The sequence below is a fragment of the Peromyscus maniculatus genome, chromosome 9 (assembly GCF_049852395.1).
Source record: "Peromyscus maniculatus bairdii isolate BWxNUB_F1_BW_parent chromosome 9, HU_Pman_BW_mat_3.1, whole genome shotgun sequence".
NCBI classification, from domain to species: Eukaryota; Metazoa; Chordata; class Mammalia; order Rodentia; family Cricetidae; genus Peromyscus; species Peromyscus maniculatus.
Window position 1 is genome coordinate 67754632 of NC_134860.1, and position 12781 is coordinate 67767412.

A 12781-nucleotide genomic window follows, 5' to 3' on the forward strand; every position below is an offset into this window, starting at 1 on the left:
TGTTTGGTGTCCTATTGGCTTCTTGTATCTTCATAGGCATTTCCTTCTTTAAGTTGGCAAAGTTTTCTTCTATGATCTTGTTGAATATATTTTCTGTGCCTTTGAGTTGGTATTCTTCTCCTTCCTCTATCCCTATTATTCATAGGTTTGGTCTTTTCATGGTGTCCCAAATTTCTTGGACATTTTGGTTCATGACTTTGTTGGCTTTAGTGTTTTCTTTGACTGATGAATCTATTTCTTCTACTGTATCTTCAACGCCAGAGATCCTCTCTTCCATCTCTTGCATTCTGTTGGTTATACTAGCATCTGAAGTTCCTGATCGTTTACTGAGATTTTCTTTTTCCAGCATTCCCTCTGTTTGTGTCTTCATTTTTTCTATTTCCCTTTTCAGGTCTTTGACTGTTTCCTTCATTTGTTTCATTGCTTTTTCATGATTTTCTTTCAGTACTTTATTGTTTTCTTCCAGGACTTTATTGTTTTCTTCTAATTTGTTTGCCCTTTCCTCTAGTTGTTTATAGAGTTCTTCCCTTTATTTTGTCTTTTCCTCTACACAAGCCTCTACCTTCTTCATGATGTTATTCATAAGGCTGTTCTCTTCTGCTTCTTCCAATTTTTCATGTTCAGGTCTAGATGTTGGAGGCGGGCTAGGTTCTGGTGATGCTGTATTGCTCTTCATTTTGTTGTATGTACTTCTGCCTTGACGTAGGCCCATCTCCTTGTGGTTCATTCTTGGTCTTATCAGTGCATTTGGTTCAGACAGAGCTGACAGATTCAGGAAGTCTCTCTCTTGTCCAGATCGGAGCTCTCTTGTTCAAATGGGAACTCTGGGGCAGGATGGAAGCTCTTGTCCAGACGGGAAGTCCAGGGCAGGATGGGTGCTCTTGTCCAGAAGGGAAGTCCGGGGCAGGATGGGAGCTCTTGTCCAGAAGGGAAGTCCAGGGCAGGATGGGAGCTCTTGTCCAGAAGAGAGGTCCGAGGCAGGATGGGAACTCTCTATGGTCCAGAAGGGAAGTCTGGGGTAGGATGGGAGCTCTCTCTCTGGTCCCAAAGGGAAGTCCGGGGCAGGATGGGAGCTCTCTTGTCCAGAAAGGAAGTCCGGGGCAGGATGGGAGCTCTTGTCCAGAAGAGAGGTCCGGGGCAGGATGGGAACTCTCTATGGTCCAGAAGGGAAGTCTGGGGTAGGATGGGAGCTCTCTCTCTGGTCCCGAAGGGAAGTCAGGGCATGATGGGGTCTCTTGTCCAGAAGAGAAGTCCGGGGCAGGATGGGAGCTCTTGTCCAGAAGGGAAGTCCGGGGCAGGTTGGGAATTCTGGATTTTGTTTACACAACAATGTGAATGCTCTTAGCACTGCTGGCCTAAATGTTTAAAATGATTAAGATGTTAAGTTTTACCTAAGGTATACCTGAATGCATTTTGAAAAAATCTGTGTGTGCACACTTAATGAGTTGGTGTGAACGCCGTGCCATGGAATTTGCCTGGAGATCAGAAGGCAGCCTCGGGTGTCAGCCCTCACCTCTACCTCATGAGGCAGGATCTCTCTTGTTCCCCACTGAGCATGCTGCTGACTGTCCCATGAGCTTCTAGGGACTCTCGGTCTGCACTTTCTAGCCAGCCATAGGAGCCCTGAGATTTCAGATGTGTGCCATTGTGCCCAGCTTTATATGAGTTTTGGGAATCTGAGCTCAGGTCTTCATGTTTGTGTGGCAAAGTGTATTATCCACTGAGCCATCTTCTCAGCTCCTGACTGCATTTTTAAAAACTGTGTGTGTGTGTGTGTGTGTGTGTGTGTGTGTGTGTGTGTGTGTGAGAGAGAGAGAGAGAGAGAGAGAGAGAGAGAGAGAGAGAGAGAGAAAGAGAAAGAGAGAGAGATGATTAAGTAGGCACATGGGAAACAAGACAGTATATTAAAGGATGCATGTTATTTCTAGTTGAGAAAATGAAATTTTTATTTTAAAGACTTTCCTCTTATTTTGCACTATGTGCATACAAATTTAATTTGTTTAAACAGGAAAGAGTCAAAGAGAGGAGTACATCCAGCTTCTGTAAGAAGCAAAGAGGAATCTGAGCACAAGTGCTGGGCCGTTTTAGAAGTGAGGGAGGGTCGAAGGTCCAGGTTGTTTTAGAAGCTGGAGGGAAGGGAATGGGAGATGGCCTTGTGATGGTGAGACCCAACAGCCACTTAAGGCAGTGCCTGCCTTGTTCTTACAGAGCCTCCGATGTATAGTGACAGCCGAGCCCGTCGGTGATCTACAAGCTGACCTCCAGAGAGCCGGTCAGAGCCCATCGGAAATAGAGTGTCCACCAGGTGCGTTCTAGATTGATTGCCAGTCTGTGGCTCCAACCCTCCACCCCCAGCTCCGTGTTCTTCCAGTCTTCTGGTCCTTGAAATTCCTGTTTTTCTTTATGCTGTAGATACTTATTGGTATCTTCTAAATGCAAGGCCATGAAGATTTATCCCCATGTTTTCTAGGAGTTTGGTAGTTTCCATGCCTCCATTTAGGTATCTGTACACAGTATCAGGTAAGGGTCCAGCTTCTTATTTTACCCTTGGCTGTCCAGTTCCTTTTTCTTTTCTTTTTTATTTTTCTTTTCGCTGGATCTAACCTAGGGCCTCATTCATGCGAGATGAGCACATTACCTGTAGCCCCGACTCTGCCATCCAGTTACTGTTCACTTATTTGCATCGTGTGAATTCTGGGGATGCTACCTACAATCATAAAACCATAGAAACCAGCTGTGTTCACATTCTTTTCCCTCATCTTAACTCTCTTTGGAACCTTAGGTAGCTCCCAGCCTGGTCCTGTACCAGAATTATCAAAGTCAGAGTCCGTGTTTTGGCAGTCCTGGCAAGCCAGGCTCTACCATCATCCTCAATAAGTATACCAATCAAAAGAGTCATTGGTTGACATTAGAATTCAGAAGAAGGCGATTTGTCTATTGTGGCCACATTGGAAACAGACAGAGGGTCTAGTGACCCCCCCCCCAATCCATCTTTGACATGATGTTCAGGGTTAAGTAGGGGTCAAAGTTATATGTTGTTTTATTTCCATTTTTTTTTTTTTTTGGTTTTTCGAGACAGGGTTTCTCTGTGTAGCTTTGCACCTTTCCTGGGACTCCCTTGGTAGTCCAGGCTGGCCTCGAACTCACAGAGATCTACCTGGCTCTGCCTCCCTAGTGCTGGGATTAAAGGCATGCGCCACCACCGCCCGGCTTATTTCCATATTTTTAATAACTTTATTTTATGTGCGTTGGTGTTTTGCCTGCATGTATGTCTGTGTGAGGGTGTCAAATCCCCTAAAACTGGAATTACACACAGCTGTGAGCTGCCATGTGGGTGCTGGGTATTGAACCTGGCTTCTCCTCAGCTCTTGACCACTGAGCCATCTCTCCGACTACCAGAATTATTGACCCATCATTGTTTTGGCCCCATTCTGTCCTGCAGGGTGGTCTGACAAGTTGCAAGTCTCTTTCCTTATAAGTTCCTGTCCCTGCCTAGCCATAGCCATCATTCTTCTCTCCCCAGTACAAGATTTCCAATTTGTTGGAGTGCAGTGTCTCAATAGTCTTATAGTCAAAGGTAGAGGTCACAAGTGTCTCTTTAGAATGGCCCCATTGCAACCCTGCAGGTTCCGGCTGCTCCTGGTGCCTGTGGGCACCACTGCAGAGATAAGATACACGCTCCTTGGCCTCCTAAAGAAGCTGCCAAGCTGCCTCCCGGTCCTGCACCTTACCTGGGCAGCACAATAGAGCCAATCTGTTGGCGCAGGTGCCGGTGAGCAAGCCCTGGAGCCATGAGCATGGGAGAGATGTCCCCAATACTCAGTCTATCTTGTGGCAGCATGGACGGGGCGGAGGGGGGCCCTTCCCTCCCCCCATCAATGCCTGGGGCAAGTGGGAGAACTGGCCCTGAGGTCACAAGAGTGGGAGAGCTGTCTCTGCCCCGCACCAGCTGCAGCACTCGGGAGAGCAGGCCCTACACCTCAACTGGGCAACACAGTAGAGCTGACCCTGTTGGTGGAGGTGTGGGTGAGCCAGCCTCGAAGTTGTAAGCGTGGAGAGCTATCCTCACTACTGTCATGTGGTAGTATGGGTAGGGGAGAGATGCCCTCCTTACCCCTCATCCCTTACTGCCTACAACCCCCCACCACCACCACAAGCTATGGCATTCAGGAAAGCGGACCCTGCTCCTCACCTAGGCAGCACAGCAGAGTTGGCCCTGTGGGTGACTGAGCCCCAATGTTGTGTATGGAGGGTGCTGTCCCCATTTCTCACCTAACATATGGTAGCATGGATGAAAGAGAGATGCCCTCCCCCCACGCCCTACCCACCGACACCTGGGACAGGTAAAGGAGCTGGCCCTGGGGTCATGGAAGCGGAAAGGCTGTCCCTGCCCCTCATCAGCTTCAGTGCTTGGGAGAATGGCCCCTGCACCTTGCCTGGGCAATAGTGGAGTTGGTCCTGATGGTGTAGGTGTGGGAGAGCTGACTCTGAGGGCACAAAGGCAGGAGAACTGGCCTGGCCCCTCGCTCATTGCTACAAGAGGTAAATTAGCTGGGTCAATGCTGGAGAGTTCACCCTGGTGTCGAGGATGGGAAGAACTGGCAGGCAGACCAACCCTGCAGCTGCCCAGGCCCAGAACCAGGGTTATGACTTGGCCTGCCCTAACATCCACCCCATCTACACTCTGCTAGAGCGCATGAAGGGGCCTGACCCACAGACCCAAAGCTGCAGGATCTCCACGACACAGGGCAACAACAGGATATTCAGGAAGAGTCCCAGGGAGGGCCCAGCATGGATGGTATAGTAGAAACCAGAGGCCTCGAACCAGACCAATGACTCTTTGCAATGAACACTTGCAAGTAAAGATATGTGGACAAAGATGTTTACTGCGTGACTCACTGTGTCACACTGCAGCTTCCACGATGAGATTTTTTTTTAATTTTTTCCCTTAAATTTTGTTTTATTTGGCAGGGGGAGGGGGACTGTAGGAGCAGAGGGCAGATGCAAAGAGATGGGGAAATGCATGGGCTCGAGATACATGATGTGAAAGACACACAGAATAAATAAAAAAAAAAAAGTAAAAGAAGAAGAAGAGACTGCTTCCCTTCCTTTTGGCCATGGCTTCAGCCTCCTTCCTTCCGGGAATGAATGGAACAGGAGGCAGTTGCTGAGAAGACACAGTCCCCAAGGAGGTGACTTGGTGCTGGAGCCACCTATCTTGAGGACATTCCATCTCTGCTGAGTGGTGTAGGCATACACAGAGGGTAGACTGTGATACCTTCCGTTCCTCCACTGCACAGACCCAGTCACTAGGAACACTGTCTACTGCTCCCATCGGTGGAGGACCAACCTCTCCCACCCTGATAGGGATGCAGGCCTGAGGTCCCAGAAGGGCTGGAAAGAGAACGGGTACCTGATCGCTGCATCTTGAGTTGGTTTGCCATTGTCTGCCTGTAGAGATTGTCTGTTTTACAAATTACCTACTTTGTTGATGTACCAAGGTTCATAATATCCTTTCATAATCCTCTTTCTTTTTTACTGGGGTAGCAGGTCTCACTGTTTAGCCTTTGCTATCCTGGAATGTGCTTATGTAGACCAGTCTTACTTTGAACTGTTTCTGCCTAGCCTACATAGTGAGTTCTAGGCTAGCTAGGGCTGCATAGTGAGACCCTGTCATTAAAAAAAATAAAAGGGTAGAATTGTTGAGTAACAATTCTACCCTTAGGAATATATCCTCAAACTACTGAAAATGTGCACCTATGAAACATGTACATGAAAGTTTACAGCAGTGTGTTGCTAATAGTAAAAAAGTTGAAACAACTCAAATAGCTATCAAATACTGGAGAGAAATAAAATGTGGCTTATTCATACAATAGAATATTATTAAGACATAAAAATGAATGAGAAACTGACAGATTAAATGACTTTGGTGAACCTTCATAATTTCATTTGTAGATCTTTCCATTTCTAATTTATAAATACATTTGGGGTTATAAATTATAAATGTACTGCCTCCTGTCAACATTGTATACTTCTATTTGATGATTTCTGTGTCAAACATATGGAAATGTTTCCAAGTATTTTCTGTATTAACTGTGAATGAATAGAACAAAATAAATTGCCTGTGATGGGAAAAAAAAGAAAAAGAAAAAGAAAAGAAAAGGAAGGACGGGAAAAGAGAACATGCTCCATAGACATGTCCACAGCTAATCTGAGGAAGGCAGTTCCTCAGTAGTGATCTCCCCTTCCCAGTCTGTCTAACTAGGACACAGGTCTTCACCGCGGCTCTGGAAGTCCTGAGGTTTCCTTCATCATCTTTTTTTTTTTTTCCCTCCTCAGGCTCCTTCCGGTCACCTGAGACCAGGGCTTGCAATCCCTGCACGGAGGGTATAGACTACACCAGCTCTCCCAACAGCCTGGAATCATGCAGACCCTGCAGCGTCTGTAAGAAAGGTGCGGAACAAAGGGCCTCCTTCCCATAGATGGGGTCTAGCGGGGTGGGAATCATAACTGCTATGGGCTCGGAAACCTCCATTCCAGCCCAATTTGATCTTTACCCCACCCTGTTCTCCCCCTATCCTTAATTCAATGAGACAAAAATTTAAAAAAATCAAAAACCCTGGGGAGTTCATCTGTGCTATGTTTTAGGAATCATTGCAATCATCTTTTGAGCATGAGGTAGAAACTACTCTGCCCCTGTGGAGAGCAGGGCCTAGTACCCCCAGGTGCATTATGGGGCGGTTACCACTGCCTTCACCACCCATTGATTTGTAAGTTGGCACACTTGGTGAACAGGAAGCACCCTGGTGCCCGTGGGCAAGGACTTGTCCTGAGGAGTGGTGGGGCTCCACGGAGCACACAGCGTTAGAGCCGGGCCTTGATGGATAGATAGATACAGGGTTCTGAGTGGAACAGCGAGGTCTCCAGCCAGAGTTCCAGTATTAAGGAGTAAAGAGCCCTGCATGTTTGGAATAGGGCATTAATTCCATTCTGGGTCCAGCATGAGTCTCCCCGACTCTGCAATGGATTTGACACCCAGGAGCAAATTTTGAGTTACAACAGGTAGTAACTTGCCCGCTTTGCATTTTCTAGAAGTTGAAGTCAGAAGTGTGGGTCATGGGATGCAACACCAGCTTAGAAAGGAAAAGAGCCACTGAGAGTTTTCCCCTCTGTCCCTGTAGTCAGTCTCCAGCTACAAGTGACATGCCATGTTCTATCCTTACCCTCAGGATCCATTGGCTTTTTCTTAGTAATGGCTGCCTTCTAGCCCTGTGAGAGCCGAGGCCACTCCTAGAACTTTCCACAGGAACTTCAGCGTGCATTCATCTTCCCTGTGGTGGGCCTGCCAAAGTGTTGAGGTCGTAGTTATTGTTTTAGTTTCTTTTCCTGTTGCTGAGAGATGAACAAAGCAACTGGAGGAAGGGAGGGTCGAGCTGGCTCGCAGTTCAAGGGTATCAACCGCCCATCGAGGCAGGGAAGTCAAGGTGGGCAGGAGCTTGAAGCGGCTGCTCAACTCCCGTTCCTCAAGAGTAACAGATGTGTGTGCCCAGTGCACTTGCTCCTTTTTATACAGCTCAGGAGCCTAGTCCAAGAATGGTGCCACCCAGAGTGTATGAGTCTTCCCACCCAATTAGCTTAATCAAGATAAATCCCCACAGACAAGCCCAGAGGCCCGTCTCCCAGATGATCCTCGATCTTATCAAGTTAACAATCGAGATTAACCATCATAGTTGGTAACAAAGAAAAGAATGGCTGAATGGGTTCAGGCTGGGTTCCCGGCTGGCTCTGGGCTAGGCTCTCTTGTTCTAGGCTCTGAGTTCTTGCTAGGTGAGAGAGTTCAGTCTCCGCTTCTTCATGCTCTTCCTGTTTCCAGGAGTTTGAAGATCATCCTCTGTGCATCCCTTGCACCTGTCCTCATGATCTAAAAGACTGTTCCTCCCAAATCTGATGCATGAGGTCATGAATTGTGTTCCTTTTGTACGGCTCTGAGTACTGGTAGCTGCTCATGGGAGCCATCCTCTGCATGCCCCAGGCTGTGGTGTTATAGAAACCGGCCCTGGTTATTACTGCCTAAGTTCAGTTGAGCTGAAGCAGAGGGAACTGTGTCATGAGGACAAGTTACCATAGTAACCAGGAAAACTCATCCTTCTAACTCCACAGATAAAGAAATAAAAAGCAACTGTACCTCCACCCGGGACACGGAGTGTCAGTGTAAACCAGGCACCTTTGAAGATGAAAACTCTCCTGAGTTCTGCCAGAGATGCTCTGAGTATGACACAGGGGCCCTGGAACTCCTCCAAGCCCAGGGGAACCCCAGAAGACCCAAGCCTCCTTGTATCCTTTTCTTTTCCTCCGACTCCACGGAGTTCCCACACCACAGGGTATCTCTAAGCAGTTGGGGTCTTCTGATCCTGCTGTGGCCTCTCCATGCCCAGCTGCAAATCTCTCCATGTCCCTCTCCCCCACCAATCCCTTCGTGGCCTTTCCCACCCATTCTTTTTCCCTTGGCCAGATGATTTGTCTACTATCTGTAGAATGCAGCATGAGAATGAGTAGAATATAGCCTGGCTTGTGTTGACTTACATCACCTCAGAATTCTTGTGCAGACAGAAGCCTATAATAAAGGCAAAAGTGCTACAAGCCCGCAAAAAAACATAAATGAGGCTGTGTGTGTTTGTGTGGCTCCCTCAGGGTTCTCAGAGGTACCTGAGCCAACTCAGCCGGCCTCACCCAGGACCCTGTCCCTGCAGTCTCAACTTCAGCTGAGGGAAAATAGTTCGCTTACTCTTCCCTGACCACGTGGTATTTACTATGATTGGTAAAAAGGTCTGCTTATTAAAGTTGACAAAGACATGGCTCAGTGGTGACCACACACTGGTGTCCTTCTCTTTCCTAACTTGGGATCTCCCTGTAGCCCAGGGCAGCTCAGCACACACCCTGCAGAAAAGGCAGAAAGGCTGCCACCATGCCTACAGAGAGTTCCCCAAAGTCTGCACTGTGTGCGCCCAGATGTGGGAACACATTTGGAGTGTAGACACAGGAGCCTGTCCTTCCTTTAATGCCATCTCAGGGGCGCTGGGCAGAGTGGGTGACTCCCCTTTCATCACATCTGACCTTCTCACAAAGTCTTATCATTTGTTCCTTGTGTGTGCCCAGGTGTACCAACGGAGACGTTGAAACTACTCCTTGTACCCCAAAGACAAACCGGAAGTGTGGCCCCAAACACTCATTCTTAGGCCTCATCGTAGGATCCGTGGTAGCTCTGCTGGTGATTGTAGCTTTGGCTGTAATTTTGATGACTGGGGTCTGGAAGCCAGTATTGCAGCAAGTGAAAAGAGCCTATCCAGGTGAGTGTTGGCTGAGGGTGGGTCCCTTGGGCACCGAATCTGAATCTCCCTAACCTGCTCTGCTCCCTCAGAATTGCCCTCCCTGTGTCCCAAACCCCAGTGTCCTTGAAGCCTAGCCCCCCTCTTGCTCCACAATTGATATACCATCTCCCACTTCCCCCGAAACCACGGAGCCCCAGAATCTCACCGGTCCATCTCACTCTCTAAACCAAGCCTGAGAGAGGAGGGCGTGGTCAGGACAGAGAGACATCAACTCCTCAGCTGAGGATAAAGGTCAGGACAGGAGAGGGCGGGGGAACAGCTCTGGCTACAGCAGAACCAGCAGAGGCTCTCTTGTGTGTTACTTTCATCCAGTCTCTCCCCAAGCGCCTTCTCAGCCTGAGGGTAGCCCCCAAGCAGGAATGCCCCCCCCTTATCCAGTGTTGGAGCCTCTAGCTCACTCCGCTCAGATCAAAAGGGCTGATGAGTCAGTCCCCCGCCCACTTACTCTGGGGAACCTCCTTCTCTCCTAGGCCATCAACGGGACCCTGGAAGTGCAAGCTCTGTGAATGAGTTTCTCATGAGAGTGCCGACGTCCAGCGTGGGAAATGACTCTCACTGCGACACGGTCAGTCCTGCAATGACAGCCCCCGCCCGGAGACTGTGACTCTGCTGAAGAGCCGAGCGTCTTTAATTTTATGTGGCTGGTTGTTTCGTTTACATGTCTGTCTGTGCACCGCATGCATGCCTGGTGACCATGGAGGCCAGAAGAGGGCATCGGATCCCCTAGAACTGGAGTTTACAGCCAGTTGTGAGCTGCCATATGGGTTCTGGGAATCAAACCCAGGTCCTCTGGAAGAGCAGCCAGTGCTCTTAACCTCTGAGCCACCTCTCCAGCCCCTTATTTTATGTTATGTGTATGAGTGTTTCGCCTGAATGTATGTATGTGCGCTGCGTGTGTTTCTGGAGCCTGAGGGGGTCAGAAGAGGGTGTCGAATCCTCGGGGACTGGAGTTACTTCAGCTCTGGGCCCGGCTTTGATGCAGGATTAGGCATCTGGACTCAGGCCCTCAGACTTGTGCGGCCACCACTTTACTGACTGGGCCATCCCCCCAGGCCCAAGTTCCTAAAGTTTGTCCCTCAATTTGTTCTAATATTTCATTTTTAACAGTTAAAACGGTTCATTTTTAACGGTTAAAATCGGCAGATACATTTACTTCTTGCCACTCATAGCCCCCCCCCCAATTCCATTTAAATATTGAGCCCTCCCCCCCTCCCCGTCCCTCCTCACTCACCAGTCAAATGTTCATCCTGACAGGGACTTCCTTCCACCTGGACGAGTTCTGTGTCATTTTTGCAACTATGCTCAGTTTTTATTTCCTAAAGAGAAAGGGAAATACAATTTAAAAACGGTCACCAGCCGCTCCGCTCAAGTGATGGACTGCTAACAGTGTAGAAAGAGCTCAGTGATTGGTCAGAGGACCCTGCAGCCCCCCCCCGCCCCCCAGAGATGAAGGTGATGCCAGCTTCTTTGGATCTTTTCTTTAAACTTTTATGCCATATCAAAATCATTTACACGAAAGACTCACAGACAGACATATATACAATACTCCGCTGTACATGAGATTTTCAAGTATATTAAAATAAGTAGGCACTTGTTTTTTCAAAACTTAGCTACAGTGGTTCTGTGCTGCCTGTTTCTAGAAATGGCAATCATGTCTTTGTTTCAAAATTTAATAACCACCTTGCAACCCGACCTTTGTTTCAGAAGGTTATGTGACCACCTGTGACTACCTGTTGTTATGACTACCAGTGGTTGTGATTGCCTTGTTATGCCCACCTTGCAACCTTGTCTTTGTTTCAGGAGCCCATGTAGGACTGGCTTGTTACGCTCATGGTCTGTACCTGTAACCCCACCTATTTTGTCTGCCAAATCCCCAGTTTGAAGCCTCCCCCCGCCCCCCCCCTCCACCCCCCGTACCCTGAGTTCTCTAAGACCTGTCTTCCCCACATCCAATGCTGACCTCTCAAATCCTGCGTTAGGGTGAGGCAGCCTGTGAGTACCAATCAAAAACCTGCTTTAATTAATTTGTCCATGATGACTTGGGTCAGTGATCTTTCCCCCACCTTTGAGATTTACAGTATCCTTTGGTGCCAGTTTGTTTTTTAAAAGTCAAATTTAGGAGCTGGAGAGCCAACTCAGCAGTTAGCTCTTTCAGAGGACCTCTGGGTTCCGTTCTCAGCACCTGCATTGGGTGGCTCAGAACTGCCTGTAACTCCAGTTCCAGGGCACCTGATACCCTCTTCTGGCCTCCACAGCTCCCTCTCTCATACACATGACCTACATCACATAGACACACATACACGTACACTAAAAACCCTTTAAACAGTCAAATCTCCTATTCATCTGTACCAGATACCTTCCCATCCCCAATGCTATTGTTTTCATTTCCATACTTAGACAGTTGATGTGTACGTTGTTATTATTGATTAATAAACGCCTTTAGAGCCTTGAAACAAATCTTGACCTTGGATCTTGCAAAGCTCTCTCCTCTGTAGTCTCCAACGGAGTTTTGTAAGAAGCCTGGGGCAGAGAGGTTGGCCAGAAGGAAAACCCCAGAGTAAGGGGGATGTTCAGTCGTGATGGAGGCTTATACGGTTGCACACTTGTCGCAGAACACTGGATGTGAGCATTTATGCCACACTAGGCCACCAGCATCAAGAGCCTTCAAGCAACGGAGGCAGGAAGCTTACCTGTGTCTTCACAGAGACGTTAGAAGGGTGGTACTGTAACCTAAGTCTGGTGATCAGGATCAGGCCTGGGCCCCAGATCTCCTGACTCTGACCAGGGTGTCTGTGACGTTTGTTTACAGGAACCTGAGGAAACCGTGAGTTCTCCAACAGGAAGGAAGTTGCTGGGTCCAGCAAATGGAATCGACGAGGTTGGTGGTGAGTGTTTTGCATGAGGCAATAATAACATAGAAGCCCGGGGGGATATTCCAGCGGTCATTCCCGTGGCACATAGTGCTCGGCCGTGACAGCTGAGGATGGATGCAAAGCCTGTACTGTTGTCACTGGACTTAGGGACCATAACTCCCCCTCTCCTCCCTTCTGTCTCCATCAGGACAGAATTGTTAGAATCTCTCTGTCCTTCCACTCTGCCACCGCCCCTCCCTTCTCCCTCGTAGTTCCCACCCCTGCCTCCACCAGGGCCTCCAGAATGGCGCACTGGCCTGTGGTAATACCCACGGGCCTTGAATTAGAAGCTCCTGACGTGGCCAGACTTAGTTTGATGAGCTGTATGTACTCTAAATCCCAAACGTGACTTCAGAGATGCTGTGCAGAATGGATGGAAACCATTTCAGGAGTCAAAGAATCAAATGGCGCTTGTTTCCTTTCGTATTTCGTTAGTAAGTTAGTTTCACATGGGTTCCGGGAACAGAACTTAGGTCCCCT

General features: G+C 48.4%; 1 protein-coding gene across 3 annotated transcripts in view; it reads left to right on the forward strand.

Moving 5' to 3' along the window:
* Positions 1 to 12781, forward strand: part of LOC102908997 (tumor necrosis factor receptor superfamily member 10B) — a 33986-nt gene that overhangs the window by 17163 nt on the left and 4042 nt on the right. For 2 of the 3 annotated variants that reach the window (XM_076545278.1, XM_006986382.4), the window contains exons 2-7: positions 2209 to 2305; positions 6340 to 6453; positions 8161 to 8269; positions 9157 to 9347; positions 9860 to 9954; positions 12199 to 12274. In XM_076545278.1, coding sequence (XP_076401393.1) covers positions 2209 to 2305; positions 6340 to 6453; positions 8161 to 8269; positions 9157 to 9347; positions 9860 to 9954; positions 12199 to 12274 — 682 coding nt within the window. The remainder of the gene's footprint in view (positions 1 to 2208; positions 2306 to 6339; positions 6454 to 8160; positions 8270 to 9156; positions 9348 to 9859; positions 9955 to 12198; positions 12275 to 12781) is intronic. The other variant, XM_042285085.2, reaches the window with a different exon arrangement.